This window comes from Aquarana catesbeiana, linkage group LG04 (assembly GCF_042186555.1).
Source record: "Aquarana catesbeiana isolate 2022-GZ linkage group LG04, ASM4218655v1, whole genome shotgun sequence".
In the NCBI taxonomy this organism is placed as follows: domain Eukaryota; kingdom Metazoa; phylum Chordata; class Amphibia; order Anura; family Ranidae; genus Aquarana; species Aquarana catesbeiana.
Window position 1 is genome coordinate 201748237 of NC_133327.1, and position 19766 is coordinate 201768002.

At 42.6% G+C, this 19766-nt stretch overlaps 1 protein-coding gene across 2 annotated transcripts in view; it reads left to right on the plus strand.

The window, feature by feature from the left end:
* Positions 1-19766, plus strand: part of SMC4 (structural maintenance of chromosomes 4) — a 108574-nt gene that overhangs the window by 21622 nt on the left and 67186 nt on the right. For both annotated transcript variants that reach the window (XM_073626113.1, XM_073626114.1), the window contains 5 exons: positions 4397-4561; positions 11871-11998; positions 12294-12434; positions 14141-14291; positions 14406-14570. In XM_073626113.1, coding sequence (XP_073482214.1) covers positions 4397-4561; positions 11871-11998; positions 12294-12434; positions 14141-14291; positions 14406-14570 — 750 coding nt within the window. The remainder of the gene's footprint in view (positions 1-4396; positions 4562-11870; positions 11999-12293; positions 12435-14140; positions 14292-14405; positions 14571-19766) is intronic.

The following is a 19766-nucleotide window of genomic DNA, read 5'->3' on the forward strand; positions in this document are numbered from 1 at the left end:
CATACTCCTTATGTCAGTGCACAAATTATCAGTTTTCCACGGAGCCCTTAGGTTCTTCTGTACCTATTGGACCAGTCCTGTGGCAGCATGATTTGCAGGTTTTCGTTTTCTTACCTGTACATTGTTTTCTTACAAAGAGCCCATTTGTCCCACTTGGAACTCAAATATCTGAGTGTCATTATTTTAGTCCAGAAATTCTACAGGGAATCCACCAGGTGTGTCTGTGCCTCCGTGCACCAGGCAATTTTTCTGACACTTGTGTACATAAGAATGTGTACTTCTATGTCCCAGTCTTCCAATGCATCAACACTTCCCTAAGTTTTGCTGCAGGCAGTGTTAATTTTGGCAGCAAATTTTGATTTTAGTCTTTGACTCCTTTCACACTGGGGCAGCGGGTCTGTTAGCGGTAAAGCGCCGCTAGTTTTAGTGGCGTTTTACTGCTATTTTAGCATCGCTTTTCGGCCGCTAGCAGGGGGATTTTAGCCCTTGCTAACAGCCATAGAAGGTGATTTAAAAGCTCTGGTGTTGCTGTGCTTCTGAAGCGCTTTTCATGTGCTTCAGAAGAGCTGCCTATTCATTCCAATATGAAGGGGCGGTGTAGGAGCACTGTATATAGCGCTCCTTCACTGCCCCAAAGATGCTACTAGCAGGACTTTTTTTTTTACCCGTCCCGCAAGCACACCGCCCCTTTGTGAAAGCACTCAGGCTTTCACACTGGGGAGGCATGAGAGGCAATTTTCAGGTACTTTACAGGCACTATTTTTAGCAAAAAATAATGCCTGAAAACTGCCTCAGCGTGAGAGGGATCTTAGTTTTAGGACTAAAATGGCGTTTTAGTCCTTCTTCTTTTTTTTTTTTTTTTTTTTTTTTTTGTTTTAGTCGTATTTAGTTGACTAAAATCATTTTAGTCCAAAAGTGGAGTTAAGTGTACTGTGCTTACATTTTTTTCGTATGAGTAGCGGGATGAGTCCAGAATGTCCGCAAATAACACTTCAAGTTTGTTGTATTTTTTTTCCAGCGAGTGTCGCTCCACATAGTAGATGACTTTGAAAAAAAGAAATCCTATGTAACATGGTTTTATTTGATTGTAGCCGTATTAGTGCAATTGTGACAGAGAAAATTGAGTACTGTCCATGATACTTTTTTATTTGCACTAACATACAATTTTTCAGGACAAGCTTTCGGGGTATGTCCCCCTAACATGGTTTGCAAAGGGTCTTGTCCTCAACATCACGGCTCTGGGTGGTCTGGGGACAGTAAGGAGGCCTATAATTCTGCAGACAGTGCAGAGTGCTCTGGACAGTGGTCTCAGGCATGTCTGAGGGATGGTCTGTAATGCACAGTGCCCTGGATGCCACTACCAGTGGTCAGAATCGCCTGTAATGTGCACCCACAGTGCTCTGGACGGTGGTCTGAGGGGAGGCCTCAGGCCTTCTGTTACTGTACACTCAGTCTGCTCTGCTCTCTGTTGCAGCACGGTCATCTCGTGAGTTGGGAATGGGACAGACTGTCTCGCCAGGACTTGGGAGGCCTGGCTGGCCTGTAATGCACAGTGCTGCTCTCTCTGGTCTCTGGCAGTCGCCACGGTGCAGTCAAATGCGCTTGATTACTGGGAGCAGGTTGCGGAAGCAGGCAGAGGTCCGTGAAAAAACGGAAGTTAGTTCACAAGGGTAAATATCACTGCCTCACATTTTCGTTTGATTTTCCTCATAGGTTTCGTGGGTGAGCGAAAATGTGCTGTACTTTTTGTTTTCGTCACTGTAAAAATGCCGCTGATAAACTTTTGACGAAATTTAACACTGGCTGCAGGATCCCTTCACTAACAGAAAAGAAAGAGGGCGCACCAACCTAGTGCATTACCACTGATAAACTTTAATGCAGCGTAAAAATTATACTCACAAACGAGCTAATAAAGATAGCTTTCGAAAGGGCGCAAAAGTGCTGTTTCTGTGGATCGACACCCCAGGACCTGTTGCCGAGAGGATCAGACCAGTGCAAATGGCTGATGGCATACGCGTTTCGGGGGAGCAGCCCTTTCTTCAGAGCCTAAGCGGGCAATTTTTATGCTGCATTAAAGTTTATCAGTGGTAATGCACTAGGTTGGTGCGCCCTCTTTCTTTTCTGTTTTTTTAGCTTGAATACCCATTGTTCAAATGAGGGCTGCAAGACGCTAGGCATTACTTCTATAATTGGCTGCACCACATATCCAGTTCATGGACACCTGAGCGCAGGAGAGGTCTTTTTTTCTTGTGTGGATCCCTTCACTAGCAATTTTTGCCCTGCTGTTCGGGGTTTCTTCTCCGCTTCGGGAATTTACCAAGATGTTGGACAGTTGGTCCCATGTCACACTCGTGATGTCCCCATTCAGAGATACTCTGATTACCACCTGTTGGGAAGCGGTCTTGGGCCTGATAGTAACCTCCTTTTGGGGCAGTCCAGTTTGCTTGTTTTTAATCTAGATCTCTACAGTGCAACATTTTATTTTGGGACAAATACATTTTCTTGGACAGATCCATTCTTTTGGTAGCAAAGTCCAGGTTGTCTCTAGCCTGTTAATTTTAGGAATCCTGCTCTGGAATCGGAAGGCCTTCCCTTCCATCTTCTGGAAAATCCTTGCGACAGATGTCAACCAGTTGGTCTAGGGATGATTCCTGGGCACCCTGTTGGTGCAGGAGTCTTTTGTGTTCAGAGGAGCCTTGTCTCCCAACCAACATCCTGGAGCTTCAGGCTATATGACTGTCTCTGCATTTGGATCATTCTGCTGGAAGGGCTTTCGATTTAGATTCTCTCTAACAGTGCCACAGAAGTTTTACGTTGGTTATCACAGACCAACAAAAAGTTCACACCACAGCAGGAGTGATGCCAACACCCGACTGTTCCAGGACCACTGAGGGGGAACCTCCTTAGCCTCCATGTTCTACAACAAACTGGAGACAGGTTTGCCTTTAGGTACGTGGATCTTGTAGCCAAATCACTGGATGCTCTGATGGTTTTGAGGTCAGTTGATCCTGATCTAGGTCTTTTATCCCCTGTAACTTCTGTCTGCATCACAGGTTTTCTGGTATTTCTCAATGACGCAGTTTTTCCCAGATGGATGTGGTACTCCGACTTGATAAGATTCCTAGAAGATGCTCTGTGGTCTCTTCCAGATTGCCTGAATCTACTGTCTTAAAGCAGAAGTCCACCCTAACACTAAAATCCCTGTATCTACAGACATCCACTATCTAGCCCTGTAAAGAAGAAATCCGTATACATACCTTTTCTGAGGCCGATCCGACCCGATCCCACGCTGAGCTGTCAGCCGTGGAGGCGGGTGCAGAGGACACATCCGACAACGGCACATGGGTGACATCACTCCCCTTTTAATTTCACAGCCGTTGTCGGCTGTATCCTCTGCAGAGCTTCCGCCACTGGAGATCGGCTTACCCACTTGCCAATCGCTGCATGCCGATATACGTCTGCACAATGGCAACGGTGGGCAAATGGGCGTACCTGTACGTCTCCTTTTAATTGGCAGGCCTAGCGGGTGCGCGTGACTGGCTGACTCTGTCCACCAGTCTCCCGGCGATCGTGTCACAGAGCCACAGAACAGGGAAGTGCCTATGTAAACAAGGCATTTCCCCATTCTGCCTTGTGACATGACAGAGATCACTGCTCCCTGTCATCGGACAGCAGTGATCGCTGTCATGTGAGTTGAAGCCCATCCCCCCCACAGTTAGAATCACTCCCAAGGATAAACTTCATCATCCTCTAGTGTTTAACCCCTTCCCTGTCAGTGTCATTTACACAGTAATCAGCCCATTTTTATAGCGCTGATCGCTGTATAGGTGACAATGGTCCCAAAATAGTGTCAAGTGTCCGATGTGTCTGCCATAATGTCGCAGTCACGATAAAAAAAAAAAAATAAAAAATCACAGATCGCCACCATTACTAATAAAAAATAATAATAAAAATGCCATAAAACTATCCCCTATTTTGTAGACTCTATAAATTTTGCCCGAACCAATCAATGTATGCTTATTGCGAAAATAAATATATAATCACTGCACCTTTTTAATTCTAAGTTCTTGCCACATATATATATATATATATATATAATTTTTTTTTTTTTGTTTTTTTTTTTAATAAACACACACATATCTATATTTTTACTTTGGACTATTAAAAGCAGGTGCAATATAAGTCAATAGTGTGTATAAACAGGTTAAATCTGTTCACGTTCTAATATTTTGAGAGCAATGTGGTAAAAGTTATTACTCCTATTTACTACATTCTTTGGTGGGCTTGAAATAGACTACATGTTGGTTTTTCAGTTCTTATTAGCAGTTTTCAACATTTTTTTTATTTTATTTTTTTTTTATTGTAGCTTTCTCACTTTTTTTTCCTTCCACGATAGGGTGAAGTAGAACAAATTGCAATGATGAAACCAAAAGGGCAAACTGAACACGATGAAGGAATGCTGGAATATTTAGAGGATATAATTGGGTCAGAAAGGTTAAAACAACCAATTGAAATTCTGTGTCGAAGAGTTGAAGCATTAAACCAGCAGAGAGGAGAAAAGGTAAGTAAGTGTGTGTGTGTGTATGTGTGTATATATATATGTGTGTGTGTGTGTTAGAGCTGGGCGATTTTCTCAAAAAAAATAAAAAACCTGCGATTTTTTTTTTTTTTTTTTTTTTTTTTTTTTTTTTTTTACGATTCGAATCGAGGTGTGGTGTGTTTTTTTTTTTTTTTTTTTTTTGACACAGTGCCGGTCCTGAGGAGCTGCGGGCAGGAGTTTTTAGGTGAGGCCTAGTCCGCGGCATCCGGCCTCGTGGACTAGGCCGAAGCCTAGGACTCACCTAAAAACTCCTGCCCGCAGCTCCTCAGGAGATACCGCGCCGGTCCTGGTGAAAAAAAAAAAAAATCTAAAAAAATCGATTTGCTTACATTTTGAATCGATTTGACCTCTCAATTCGATTCAAATCGATTTTTTTTCCCGTGTGTGTGTGTGTGTGTGTGTGTGTGTGTGTGTGTGTGTGTATGTATGTGTATATATATATATATATATATATATATATATATATATATATATATATATAATTCTCTATCACACACAGTGGGGACAGAAAGTATTCAGACCCCCTTAAATTTTTCACTCTTTGTTATATTGCAGCCATTTGCTAAAATCATTTAAGTTCATTTTTTTCCTCATTAATGTACACACAGCACCCCATATTGACAGAAAAACACAGAATTGTTGACATTTTGCAGATTTATTAAAAAAGAAAAACTGTAATATCACATGGTCCTAAGTATTCAGACCCTTTGCTCAGTATTTGGTAGAAGCACCCTTTTGATCTAATACAGCCATGAGTCTTTTTGAGAAAGATGCAACAAGTTTTTCACACCTCTATTTGGAGATCCTCTGCCATTCCTCCTTGCAGATCCTCTCCAGTTCTGTCAGGTTGGATGGTAAACGTTGGTGGACAGCCATTTTTAGGTCTCTCCAGAGATGCTCAATTGGGTTTAAGTCAGGGCTCTGGCTGGGCCATTCAAGAACAGTCACGGAGTTGTTGTGAAGCCATCCCCTCGTTATTTTAGCTTTGTGCTTAGGGTCATTGTCTTGTTGGAAGGTAAACCTTCAGCCCAGTCTGCGGTCCTGAGCACTCTGGAGAAGGTTTTTGTCCAGGATATCCCTGTACTTGGCCGCATTTATCTTTCCCTCGATTGCAACCAGTCGTCCTGTCCCTGCAGCTGAAAAACACCCGCACAGCATGATGTTGTCACCACCATGCTTCACTGTTGGGACTGTATTGGACAGGTGATGAGCAGTGTCTGGTTTTCTCCACACATACCGCTTAGAATTAAGGCCAAAAAGTTCTATCTTCTATCTATCTAGACCAGAGAATCTCATTTCTCACCATTTTGGAGTCCTTCATGTGTTTTTAGCAAACTCCATGCGGGCTTTCATGTGTCTAGCCCTGACTGGTGGAGGGCTGCAGTGATGGTTGACTTTCTACAACTTTCTCCCATCTCCCGACTGCATCTCTGGAGCTCAGCCACAGTGATCTTTGGGTTCTTCTTTACCTCTCTCACCAAGGCTCTTCTCCCCCGATAACTCAGTTTGGCCAGACAGCCAGCTCTAGGAAGGGTTCTGTTTGTCCCAAACGTCTTCAATTTAAGGATTATGGGGCCACTGTGCTCTTAGGAACCTTAAGTGCAGCAGAATTTTTTTTTGTAACCTTGGCCAGATCTGTGCCTTGCCACAATTCTGTCTCTGACCTCTTCAGGCAGTTCCTTTTGACCTCATGATTCTCATTTGCTCTGACATGCACTGTGAGCTGTAAGGTCTTGTACAGACAGGTGTGTGGCTTTCCTAATCAAGTCCAATCAGTATAATCAAACACAGCTGGACTCAAATGAAGGTGTAGACCCATCTCATGGATGATCAGAAGAAATGGACAGCACCTGAGTTAAATATGAGTGTCACAGCAAAGGATCTGAATACTTAGGACCATGTGATATTTCAGTTTTTCCTTTTTTAATAAATCTGCAAAAATGTTAACAATTCTGCGTTTTTCTGTCAATATGGGGTGCTGTGTGTACATTAATGAGGAAAAAAATGAACTTGATCATTTTAGCAAATGGCTGCAATATAACAGTGAAAAATGTAAGGGGGTCTGAATACTTTCTGTCCCCACAGTATATATAAATATAAAATATATTACACTTATTTCTTTATATAATATTTTTTTACGATGCAGTATGTTCCGTGTTTCATGGGATGAGGGCCCCCAATCACATTCTACTTCTACTAGCTGTTATGGTGCTGCTTACAGCTCACCATTTCAGTGGAGGATGCGCTTCCCTAAGGACCCGGCTGATAAGTAGTTGAAAGCTCTCTCTAAAGCTGGGTTCTTGATGGCGTATTTTTTTGTACTTTTCATCTGGTCTTAGCGGTTACCTCAGCTAATTGGGAAAAGTCCTTTAAAAGCATCTTGGTACCACTGTGGATGAAGCCTTGGCCATAGATTGTAGGGAGCAAATGTAGCTACATTTTGTGAGGGGCTCCTGGAGGTTTTCCCATCTTATCTCCTGCATGGGTACAGTACACATGTAGAGGACATTTTGGCTTGGTGTTGAGCCACCGAACCTGTTCCTAAAAGCCATGGTGAATCCAGCCAGTAACACCCTTCTCTCCTAGAGTGATAGCCTGTTAGGCTAGGGGCCTTGGTCATCAGAGAAATTCTTCCGATGAACATCCTGGAGCTTCAGGTGAATTTGAAGTTCTTGAAGCATTGGACCATTCTGCTAGAAGATCACACGATATAGTCAGTCAAACAAAGCCACAGCGGTGGTGTACCTCAACCATTAGGGAGGAAGCAGAAGTCTTGTTGTGGCAAGAGTGGTAGAGCAGATCCTGTCTTGGATGCAACTTTTCTAGCCCTATCTGCTGTTTAAATCCTAGCACAGACAATTGGGAGTCAGACTTCCTTAGTTGGCAACATCTGGTTCCTAGGAGTGACCCTACAACCATAGGAGGTGTTCAAATACCTGTAACACAGGTGAGGGATGCTGGATGTGGACCTCTTGGTCTCCAGCTTTAACAACAAATACAACAAGTTTACTCCCCTAAAACTTCTCGTCTGGAGAAAGATGAAGGGGCATTCTAGTGTTCCTCATTGCTCCAGATTGGCCCATGTGGGTGTGGTTATACTCCTGGTGGACTCTACCAGATTGTCTGTCTGTTTCTTCTGCCTCAGGGGCGACTTACCATCTTGATCTCATGTTTGTTGGCTTTTCTGTTCGAGTCCAGGCTTCTATTGGGACAAGGGAATCTTTGAATCAGTGTTTCCCACAATGTTTTAAAGCCTAGAAGTCTACTTATCGCAAGGTCTATCATCTGGCATGAAAGGCATACTTCATGTGGTGTGAGACTTGGGGCTTCCATATGGCATGAATCCTCCTTTTTTTTTTTTTCTACAGCAAAGTCTGACCATTTTTTTGCTCTTGGCACTATTAAGTCAGGTGTCTACCCTCTCTATGACAAAGGCCCCCAGGGTGTAACCTTTTAAGTGGGTCTGATTCACTTGGATTTGTAACCCTATGTTACAATAAAGCCTTCAAATTTTGTATTGGGTCCTGCCATGTGCTGATCATTGTACACTTCTGGCTGAGGGGGCATACCCCCGAAGGAATAACGGAGCACATCGGTGGGGGTCGCCAGAAGAGAACAAAAAGGGACTGCTTTGTGCAAAACGATTTGCACACAGCAGGTAAGTATAACATCATTTATTTTATTTTTTTTTTATGGAAAAAATAATTGGCCTATACAGTGCCTTTAAAAAGTATTTATACCCAACACAAAGTAACACAAAATTGTGAAGTGGAAGGAAAATGTATAAATGGTTTTCAAAATGTTTTACAAATATCTTACAAGTGTGGCATGCATTTTTATTCAGCCCCCTTTACTTTGATACCCCTTACTAAAATCTAGTTGAACCAATGGCCTTCAGAAGTCACCTAAATAGTAAATAGAGCCCACCTGTATGTAATTTACGAAGTATAAATGCAGCTCTTGTGTGAAGCCCTCAAAAGTTTGTTAGAGAACCTTTAGTGAAAAAACAGCATCATGAAGGCCAAGAAACACACCAGACAGTTCAGGAATAAAGGGTTAAATATACCAAGCTTTGAACATCTCGCGGAGCACTGTTCAATCCATCATCCGAAAATAGAAAGCGTATGGCACTACTGCAAACTTACCAAGATATGGCTGTCCACCTAAACTGACAGACTGTGCAAGGAGAGCAATTAACCAGAGAAGCAGCCAAGAGGCCCCTGGTAACTCTGGACCAGCTGAAGAGATCCACAGCTCAGGTGGGAGAATCTGTCCACAGGACAACTATTAGTTGCGCACTCTACAAATCTGGCCTTTTATGGAAGAGTGGCAAGAAGAAAGCCATTGTTGAAAGAAAGCCTCAAGAAGGCCTGTTCTCAATTTGCGAGAAGCCATGTGGGGGACACAGCAAACATGCGAAAGAAGGTGCTTTGGTTAGATGAGACCAAAATGTACCTTTTTGGCCTAAAAGGAAAGCGCTATGCACGACAGAAAACTAACACTGCACATCACCCTGAACACGCCATCCCCATCGTGAAACATGGTGGTGGCAAGGAAGCTGGTCAGAGTTTATGGGAAGATCGATGGAGCTAAATACAGGGCAATCTTAGAAGAAAACCTGTTAGACTGGGGCAGAGGTTCACCTTCCAGCAGGACAATGACTCTAAACATACAGCCAGAGCTACAATGGAATGGTTTAGATCAAAACATATTCATGTGTTAGAATGGCCCAGTCAAAGTCCAGACCTAAATCCAATTGAGAATCTGTGGCAAGACTTGAAAATTGCTGTTCAGACACTCTCCATCTAATCTGACAGAGCTTGGGCTATTTTGCAAAGTATGGTCAAAAATGTAATTATCTAGATGTGCAAAGCTGGTAGAGACCTACCCAAAAAGACTTATAGCTGTAATTGCAGTGAAAGGTGGTTCTACAAAGTGTTGACTCAAGAGGGCTGAATGCAAATGCACGCCACACTTTTCACAGATTTATTTGTAAAAAAATGTTGAAAACTTTTTATCATTTTCCTTCCACTTCACAATTATGTGCCACTTTGTGTTGGTCTATCACATAAAATCCCAATAAAATACATTTTACGTTTTTGGTTGTAACATGGGAAAATGTGGAAAATTTCAAGGGGTATGAATACTTTTTCAAGGCACTGTATAGTCCCTTTTTTAAAAACTGCACAAAAGGTGGTATACCTTGTAGCCATCACCTCTTGCGAGGTGTGTGTTTGAACCGTTTGCCTTATCTTGTAAAGAACACTTTCTGGTTTTATATATGAATAAGAATGTCCTGGTTTCACCTCAACCAGAACATCATTATTCTTCCTTCCCTTTATCCTGCTTCAGTTCACTAAATGGAAAATCCCCTCTTTTTTAGAGTATGGTTCGGGCTGTAAGTCTTACCCATTTCTTCTTGCAGTAACACATTCCTTTTAGTCATCCCGGATGGACCCCTAGTTAAATCCACCATCTCTGTTGCTCAGACAGGCTATTATCTAAGCTTATGTTCTCAAGGATCAGGTTTTATCCTGCTCTGTCGGGGTGCACTCTACTAGATGTTTTTTAGTGCTTTTTGGACTTTTTGGCATCGAGCAACTGTTTCCTAGATTTGCAAGGCTGTGCTCCTGGTTCTCTCTCCACACTTTCTCGAAGTTCCTGCAAAGTGGATGTTCAGTCTTCACCTAATGCCAGCTTTGGCTGTGAGGTATTTTGGCAGCTCTTTGAGCTGCTGGGAGTCCCCAGTTGTCTATTTTTCTTGGGCCTGTTGTAGAGCTGCACAATTTTGGCTAAAATGAGAATCACAATTTTTTTTTTTGCTCAGAATAAAGATCACGATTCTCGTGGCGCAACATCTTTCACATTATAAAAAAAAAATTGGGCTAACTTTACTTTTTTTTTTTTATATTATTCATTTAAGTGTATTTATTTTTAATTGTGTTAGACCGCTGCTAAATACAGTGTGACATAAAATATTGGAACAACCGCCGTTTTATTCTCTAGGGTCTCTGCTAAAAAATATATATGTTTGGGGGTTGTAAGTAATTTTCTAGCAATAAATTTTGATTTTAACTTGTAAGCAGCAAGTACCAGAAAAATCTTTTAGTCTTTTTAAGTGGAAAACTTCCCTCATCTACAGGCAGTTCATTCCTTTTGATCTAAGAAGAAATGTTACTTTGTTCATACTTATCTGCAATGTTGTGATAATACTTGGCTAGCTGCCTGGATTTTTTTTTTTTTTTTTTCAGCGTTTCTTAACAATTCGTGCAGCTCTAGCCTGTTAGAATTTGTTGTGTTGCCCAGTCCTCAGTTAAGCTGCTTTTGGACATCCAGAAGGGGAAAACACTTCTGTTTTTGACAGCCAAGATTGAAAATATGCTTTTTATACTGTTGCCTATTTATTTAAAATCCTTTCCTTGGAGTCCCTATCCTTTTCTTGGAGTGGCCTATGGCGTCTTACATACTGCCCCACTCCTCTGCCCGTTTTATACCCAGCGTTTGCTTGTTTTACAAGTACTTGCCCGGTTCTCCTGTGACACAACCATCCCAACTCTCTGCCCTTCCCCCCACACTCTGCATCACGCTGCCTTTAACAAACTCATCATTGGATCTCACTTCCTTATCCAGCCATGTGTTCAAGCTCTGCCCCCCCCCCCAGGCTGTGATCAGCTCTATTAAAAGTCCCCTCCTTCACCTACCGCTCTCTGCACTACTCCAGGCACCTCCTGCTGAGTTCACTGGAGCCAGAACTACAGAGGCATCTGGTATCCATGCAGGCTAATGGCATTGACTGTCAGAGCGCATTGAGAACAATATTTTAAACATTATTGGGAGGTATACTTATGCCACAGTTAGGGCTGGGAGATTTTCAAAAAAAAAAAAAATCTGAGATTTTCTTTAAAAAAAAAACTCGATTCACAATTCGAATCGAGTCTGTTTTTTTTTTTTTGTTTTTTTTTATTTGACACCGCGCCGGTCCTGAGAAGCTGCGGGCAGGAGTTTTTAGGCGAGGCAGCGGCTTCGGCCTAGTCAGCGGCGTCCAGCCTCGCGGACTAGGCCGAAGCCGATGCCTCACCTAAAAACTCCTCTGTAATCATATTAGCTGTGATCTATGTATTGGTTACAACTGGACATTGAGAATGTGTTTGAATGTTCTGATGTGACTGCTGCCATGAAATTTTGTGTTAATTGTATATGCCATAATTTTTATTTATAAAGAATTTAAAAATATAGATATTAATGAAGTATTTTCTTCCCCTGTTGCCAGTTGAACAGAGTTAAACTGGTAGAGAAAGAAAAGGATGCATTAGAAGGTGAAAAGAATAAGGCGGTTGAATTTCTCAACATGGAAAATGAAACTTTTAAGATGAAGAATCAGGTCTGCCAGTATTACATGTAAGTAATCCATTAGGGCTTATTAAAAGCAACAATGTTAAGTAAAAAAACTGTTACTGCACATTACTGTTTACACCGAGTTATTAAATAAATCGCTATATCATCTTAACTTGTTACCTATAGACAGTTCCTAGTGAAAAAAATGCGGTATCTGTGCCTTCTTAGTGTTTGTAATGTTCTGACCTTAACACCAATAACCATTGTAGTTTACCTCCTTCTTCTTTCCTTCTTCTTTCCTTCTTCTTTCTTTCTTCTTTCTTTCTTCTTTCTTCTTCTTCTTCCTCCCTTCTTCAAGACATGAAATGCAGAAGCGCATTCAGGAAGAAGAGCAAAAGAAAGAAAAGGTCCAAGAAGAAACTAAGGAGATCACTGAAAAAAGCAGTGTCCTTGCTGAGGAAATGAAGGCAAAGAGCAAAGCTTTAAAAGATGTGGAGAAGTAAATTTTATTTTTTAAGGGATTTTTGTTTTAATCTTCTAAAATGTTGTATTTGTTTTTAGTTGCTATTCAGCACTTTGAGACCAGCCTATTTCTGACACTTGTTGCTTACAAGTTAAAATCAGTATTTTTTGCTCGAAAATTACTTAGAAACCCCCAAAAAAAGAGAAGGAAAAAAAGTGTGTGTGTGTAGATATAGATAGATATATATATAAGATAGATAGATAGATAGAGAGAATATTTTTAGCGGAGACCCTAGAGAATAAAATGGTGGTCGTTGCAATATTTTATGTCGCACTGCATTTGCACAGCGGCCTTTCAAATGCAATTCTTTTGGAAGAAATGCATTTCATACATTAAAAAAAAAAATTAATCTATCCCAATTTTTTTTGTACAATGTGAAAGATGTTACGTCAAGTAAATAGATACCCAAAATGTGAGGTTTTAAAATTGTGTACACTCGTGCAATGGCGACAAACTACGGTATTTAAAAATCTCTATAGGAAAAGTTTAAACATTTTTTATGGTTACCTGTTTAGACTTATGCTGGCCATACACTATACAGAAAATCGGCCGAACCCATTTTCGAAAAACGAACGTTCGACCATGACCGCAAACGATCGTGCCATCATATATTGACCGATAAATTGTTCAGTGGACATGAATAAATAATTTTTTGTTCGTTTTTTTACATATACCTAGTGCAGACAGTTCGGACGGGAAACACATTAACCTTGCAATTTATCGTACGTTCGGCAGAAATTTTCCAAACTTCCCATTCGTTTTTTTCCCACAAAAACGTCACAAACGATTATCGATTTGTGCCCATTAACTTGCCGAAAAACGAACGAAGTGTCTATACGAACGATTTTTCGGCCGATTTTTCGTATAGTGTATGGCCAGCATTAGAGTAGTTCTTGCTCTAGAATTATCGCTCTCACTCTAACAATCGCGGCAATACCTCATATGTGTGGTTTGAACACCATTTACATTTGCAACTATTTTACATTTGTGGGTGCAACTTATGTATGCGGATTGCTTTTGGTGCGCGAATGGGACACTTAAATTTTTTTTTTTTTTTTTTCCTGCACTGTCCCTCTTTAATAAAATAAAAATTTCTGATCACTTTTATTGCTGTCACAAGCAATGTCAACATCCCTTGCGACAGTAATGGGCAGTGACAGGTACTGTTTATGGAGGGATCTCACCCCCACCCCCCCTGCACTTAAAAGTATTCAAAACACCAAGATCAGCGTTTTTGAATACTGTGGATTTTTAAAAACTGACGCGGTTGACTGCCAAGTAACCCGGAAATGACGTTGTGACATCGCTTCTGGGTTACTACATCGGAGACCCGATCAAAGCCGATTGTAGCTTTGTTCAGGATTCCGGCCAGCCTGCAGATGTGCCGGCTAGTGGTTCTGGTCTCCCGGTGAGATATTTACAGTACCTATAGGTAAGCCTTATTATAGGCTTACTTATAGGTAAAAGTCAGAGATGGGAGTTTAATCCCACTTTCAGCTAATGACCGCTTAATTTGTAAGCTGGCAGCACAGTGTGCTCTAAAGCTGTCAAAAGGAGGAGAAAAATTAATAATGTACAGGGAAATGTTCATCTACAATCTACAGATAAGTGAAGAAGTTGTTTGATACCATATGTTTACAATCCTTTAACCCTTCTTTTTTTTTTTTTTTTTTTTTTTTAAGGGAAATGAATAAAGTCAACAAATTTGTTGAGGAAAGTAGGGAGAAATTTACTCAGTTGGACTTGCAAGATGTTGATTTTCGGGAAAAGCTCAAACATGCAAAGAGTAAAGTAAAAAAGCTTCAAAAGCAACTTCAAAAGGACAAAGAAAAGGTAGCTTGTTCTTGGGCCAACCTGTTTACTTAAGTCATTAAATGCAGATCCTCCTCCTCTCTCCTCTCTCTCCTCGTCGTCCTCTTATTTTATATATTTAATTTTTTTTTTTAGGTGGAAGAATTAAAAAGCGTTCCTGCTAACAGTCATAAAATAATTGAAGAGGCTACCTGTAAAAAAGGAACACTTGAGAAGCAGAAGGAAAAGGAAGAAGAGAAGCTAAAAGAAGTTATGGACAGCCTTAAAAAAGAAACTCAAGGCTTACAGGAGGAAAAGGAGGTCTGTAACTTGAAATCTTGGGGGGGGGGGGGGCATTTTATACTTGTGTCGGTGCTAACTATTGTGTTTTTCAAAGTTACAAGCCAATCAGTCCTGTCCCTTTTGAGGTAATGGCAACAATAATTGTCAAACACATAATAAAGAAATCTTGACTGACTGCTGCTGAAATGCTTGTTCGTTTTTTGTTTTTGTTTTTGTTTTTTTTGTTTTTCAATTCAGTTGACTTCTGATTAGATTAGAGATGAGAATTAATTGGACCACATGGTGGGGAGGGGGGGGGGGAGTAATTTGGAACAGCACACCATGCAAAACAAACTATAAATTCCAGTCTTTTTTTAACTACTTCAGCCCCGGAAGGATTTACCCCCTAACTGACAATTGTGCGGTCGTGCGACGTTGTACCCAAACAAAATTGACGTCTCCTTTTTCCCACAAATAGCTTTCTTTTGGTGGTATTTGATCACCTCTGCGTTTTTTAGTAACGGCAGCAATCTACAATTTTTTTTTTGTGTTTTATATTTAATTTATATCGTGACTGTGACTTTGCGGCGGACACATCTGACACTATTTTGGGACCATTGGCATTTATACAGCGATCAGTGCTATAAAAATGCACTGATTACTGTGTAAATGTCACTGGCAGGGAAAGAGGTTAAACACTAGGGGGCAATCAAGGGGTTAACTGTGTTCCCTCGGCATGTTCTAACTGTAGGGGGAATGGGTTGACAGAGAACATGACAGAGATCACTGGGAGCAGTAGATGCCTGTCAAATTGCTAGGCAGAACAGGGAAATGCCTTGTTTACATAGGCATCTTCCCATTCTGCCTCTCCGTACCACAATCGCGTGCCACCGGCGGTATTTGAGTTAGCGGGCATGCTCCCGTGGCGATTGACGCAGCGACATACGGTTACGTTGTTTTGCGCACCCATGCCACTTTGCTGACCTATATCGGCGTGAGCCGGCCGGCAAGTGGTTAAGCACTTCAATACAGGGACACTTTTCAGCTTTCAGCTCTGTCGCACTTTGAATGGTGCAGTCATGCAAAGCTGTACCCAAACTAAATTATTTTTTTTTTATCATTTTTGTTCACACAAATAGTTTTCTTTTGGTGTTCAGTCACCACTGTGTGTTTTTATTTTTTGCAAAATAAATGAAAGAAGACCGAAAACTGTAGGAAAATTATAGATTTTACAAACTATGGTGTATAGCTGAAAATTGATGAATCCTGATGTGCTGGCGGCCTAGCTATATTTATTGAGGTCTAAAAATGTCAGGGCAGTACAGATATCCCCCAAATTACCCCTTTTTGGAAAGTAGACAGTCCAAGGTATTTAGTAAGAGGCATGGTGAGTTTTTTTTTTTTTTTTTTTTTTTTTTTTTTTAAGTTGTATTTTTTTGTCATAAGTTTTTGGAAAATCGAGACATTGAAATTTTTTTTTCAAGTGCAATACAGCATCGTCATATAACGGTTGTGGCGGTGGTCAGGGACACTGATTTAAAATTTTTTATATACTTTGTTTGCAAATAGCAGTGCATTACATTGCTATATGCAAGCATTTTACTTAATAAATTTGATTTATTCAGTTTGTTTTGTTGTGATTGGTCAAAGCTGATTACATGGTACAGATGGTCTGTGATTGGCCCAATCTGTACCATGTGATCACACTGACCAATCACAGCTAGCAACACAATTGTATTCAATGGATGGCTTGAAAGGAAGCCATCCATTGTTTACAACTGTCATATGACCTGCTGTGATTGGTTACAGCGGTCACATGGTACTGGCAGTGGGCTGGTACAGTGATCAGTCATCAGCTGTCTCTGGTGGGCGCAGCCGGTGACAGATTGTGCTGCTGTGTGGCCCTGTGATCCAGGAAGACGTCAAATAACGTCCACCTGGATCGCTGAGAGGTTCCTGCCAGCATCATTATGCCAGAGGCTGGACGGGAACCGGTTAATGTGATCTTCCTTTTTTAAAAAAAAAACAAATAACAAAAAAAACTATAACCACATTCCGGCCGGCCTATAGCAAAATGATGGCCGGGTGGTGGCTCTGCTATTCTGACTGGATGTCATATACTGTCGTTCAAAACAAGCTGTTGGTGTGTGCCCCCGGGTGCGGGCAGCGCATGGATTGGTAGTGTGGTGTGTCGTTCCGACACGCCGCATCTTCGATCACGGGAAAGAGCCACTTTACCGTGTGATCAGCTGTGTCCAATCATAGATGACCACAGCGTAACTAGGACATGCAGGTTATCGGCATTCCTCTATTCAAGCTGTCAGGGCATGAGGAGAGCCGATAAGCGGCTCTCCTGATGATTGGGGGGGGGGGGGGGGACACTGCATTCATAAGCAATGCGGCCCCATCAGTGATGCCCACTAGTGTTGCCTGCCAGTGCCCATCATTGCCGCCTGCCAGTACTGCATATTAGTGCTGCCTCATCAGTGCACGTCAGTAAAGAAGAAAACTTACTTATTTACAAATTTTTATTTCTTTCTCGAACATCACGGGACACAGAGCCACAGTAATTACTGATGGGTTATATAGGGTATCACTGGTGATTGGACACTGGCACACCCTATCAGGAAGTTCAACCCCCGATATAATCCCTCCCCTTGCAGGGAATACCTCAGTTTTTACGCCAGTGTCTTAGATTATGGATGTGTAAAGATGTCCCGTGCTGAGCTCCAAAGGGAATATCCTATACTGGGGCAAGCCAGGCAGACCGGATCCATTCAAAGTGTCCTTTCTAGGCCAAATTGCATGGTACCCGGGCCTTGTGTCCGAAGAAACGAGGTTTTTACCTGTAATGCTTCTCTTTTTAGAGAGCTGGACCCCGCATATTAGAAAATGGTTTTCTAGCCGGGTGCTTTACGGGCCCAGAACTGCAGGATCCCCCTATTTGTAGGGGGCCCCAGTCTCTGACGGTTTTTTCAAACGGAGCCCACCGTGAGAGGTGAAGATTGGGTCTGTGTAAACTGAACCCTGCGGCTGGATAAGGTAAGGGGAGATTCCACAGAATTTTCTAATTCTAGTAGGTTTCTCCTTTAAGGTAAATGCATGCTATGCCTATTGTGACCACCGGGGGCTGCCAAGAGCACAAACCTTCACATGCTGGATTGTCTGTCTGTGTTTATGCTGCACATGTTTTTCACAGCGTCTCAGGCCGGCTGCAGGTAGGATGGAAGGGGGATTTCTCATGTTTGAAAGTTCCCCCCAGGCTAGAGAGAGGCCACAGGGGTCTAGAAAGCGGTTATACCGCTCGGGCACCGCTGCCTCGGCCGCCATTTCCGACCATTGCCTTTTTTTTAGGCAGGCTCTTCACTACCAGCTTCTCTCCCTCCCCCCCCTCCCCCATCCTTCCTCCATAGTATTACAGGAGAGTCGGCCAGCGCGGGAAGCGCTGTTTTTTTTCAAAATTCGAGGGAGGGGGACGTCAGCACAGGTGCTTAGACTCCCACTCAGGCCAGCTGCAGGCTATTAAAGGCACTCTGTACAGGTGCACACAGCCTTTGGAGAGACACAGAGCTGACGGTCGCATGTAAGGTGGGACACAGGCATTCTCCTAGGCAGCATTTACTGAAGTAACACCAGACTGAGACTTGGGTAGCAAGGCTTTTAGCAAGACTACATCGCTCAGCAGTCAGTGTTCATTTGTGATACCTCACACCTTGTTGCTTTGCACTATGGGTAGAAGAGTTTCAAGCACCCCAAGAACCAGAGAGACTAGGGGATCTCGTTCAGGTCTAAGGGCCCCCTGTCAGCAGCATCCTCCCCCCCTGATGGGCCAGGGACGGCTAGCCAGGGAGAGCCGTTGGGGTCAGGGGCTACACCTGCTTCTGGCACTTCAGCCCCTGTATACATTACACAAGAGTTTTTTTCCTCAACTATTAATGGTCTAGAGGAAAGATTAATTGCCGTGATTACGTCATCACGCAGTAGAAGAAAACGCACTAGGCCTTCCTCTGTTCCCCAAGATCCTCAGGAAGAGGAGTTCTGGGATAAAGGAGATGAATCCCTTTCAGAGGATCGAGATGGGACGGATGATTCCTCTTCGGAGGAATCAGGTGGAGAGGGGCCCTCTGCGACTTCCTAAGAGGAGAAAGTCTTAGTGCAGATCCTTACTGGATTGGTCCACTCCACATTTAAGTTGCCCCTACCTGAAACTGCTAAAGAATCCTCTTCTGCTTTGTGGTCACTGAAACCTTTCCAAGCAGCACAGACTTTTCCTGTTCATAATTTACTTGAAAAGCTCATTTATTCTGAGTGGGATCACCCAGACAAACGTTTTTTTCCGCCGAGAAAGTTTTCAACACTTTATCCGATGAAAGAAAAGTTTATTAAAATGTGGGGAATACCGGCCATTGATGCTGCCATTTCCTCCGTAAATAATAGTCTGACAATGCTCAGGGATCCTGTAGATAAAAATATGGAATCCCTATTGAAGGATGTTTTTTTCCTTAGCAGGTTCAGTGGCTCAACCTGCAGTAGCAGCGATTGGAGTCTGTCAATACTTAAGAGACCATGTTAAGCAGGTCATCAAAGTATTGCCTGAACAACAGGCCCAGGGGTTTGCTAACCTTCCAGCTGCCTTATGCTTTGTGGTTGACGCCATTAGAGATTCTATCGTGCAAACCTCCCGCCTTTCACTGGGGTTGGTGCATATACGTAGAATCCTATGGTTGAAAAATTGGTCAGCCGAAGCACCATGTAAGAAGCTGCTGGCTGGGTTTCCATTTCGTGGTGCAAGGTTGTTTGGAGAAGACTTGGATAACTATATCAAGAGAACCTCTTGTGGGAAAAGCACTCTCTTGCCTGTCAAAAAGAAGAGTAAGCGTCCCTCTTTCAAACGGACTCTTTCCCCAGCGCCGGGGGCTTCAGCCTCCAGGCAGTCTCGATGGCCGCCTCCATATGGGTCCAGAGACAAGAGTCAACCCCAGGGACAAAAGAAGTCCTGGGGGAAGAAGCCTAATAGGCAAAACACTAAGACCTCTGCATGAGGGGGCGCCCCCGCTCACTCGTGTGGGGGAAAGACTGCGACAGTTCTCAGGGCTCTGGCGGGAGGATTTCCAGGACAGATGGGTAATCTCCACGGTAACCTTAGGGTACAAGCTGGAGTTTCAGGAATTTCCCTCTCCTCGGTTCCTCAGATCAAGTGTCCCCAGAGACCCAGAGAAGAAGCAGTCGCTCCTT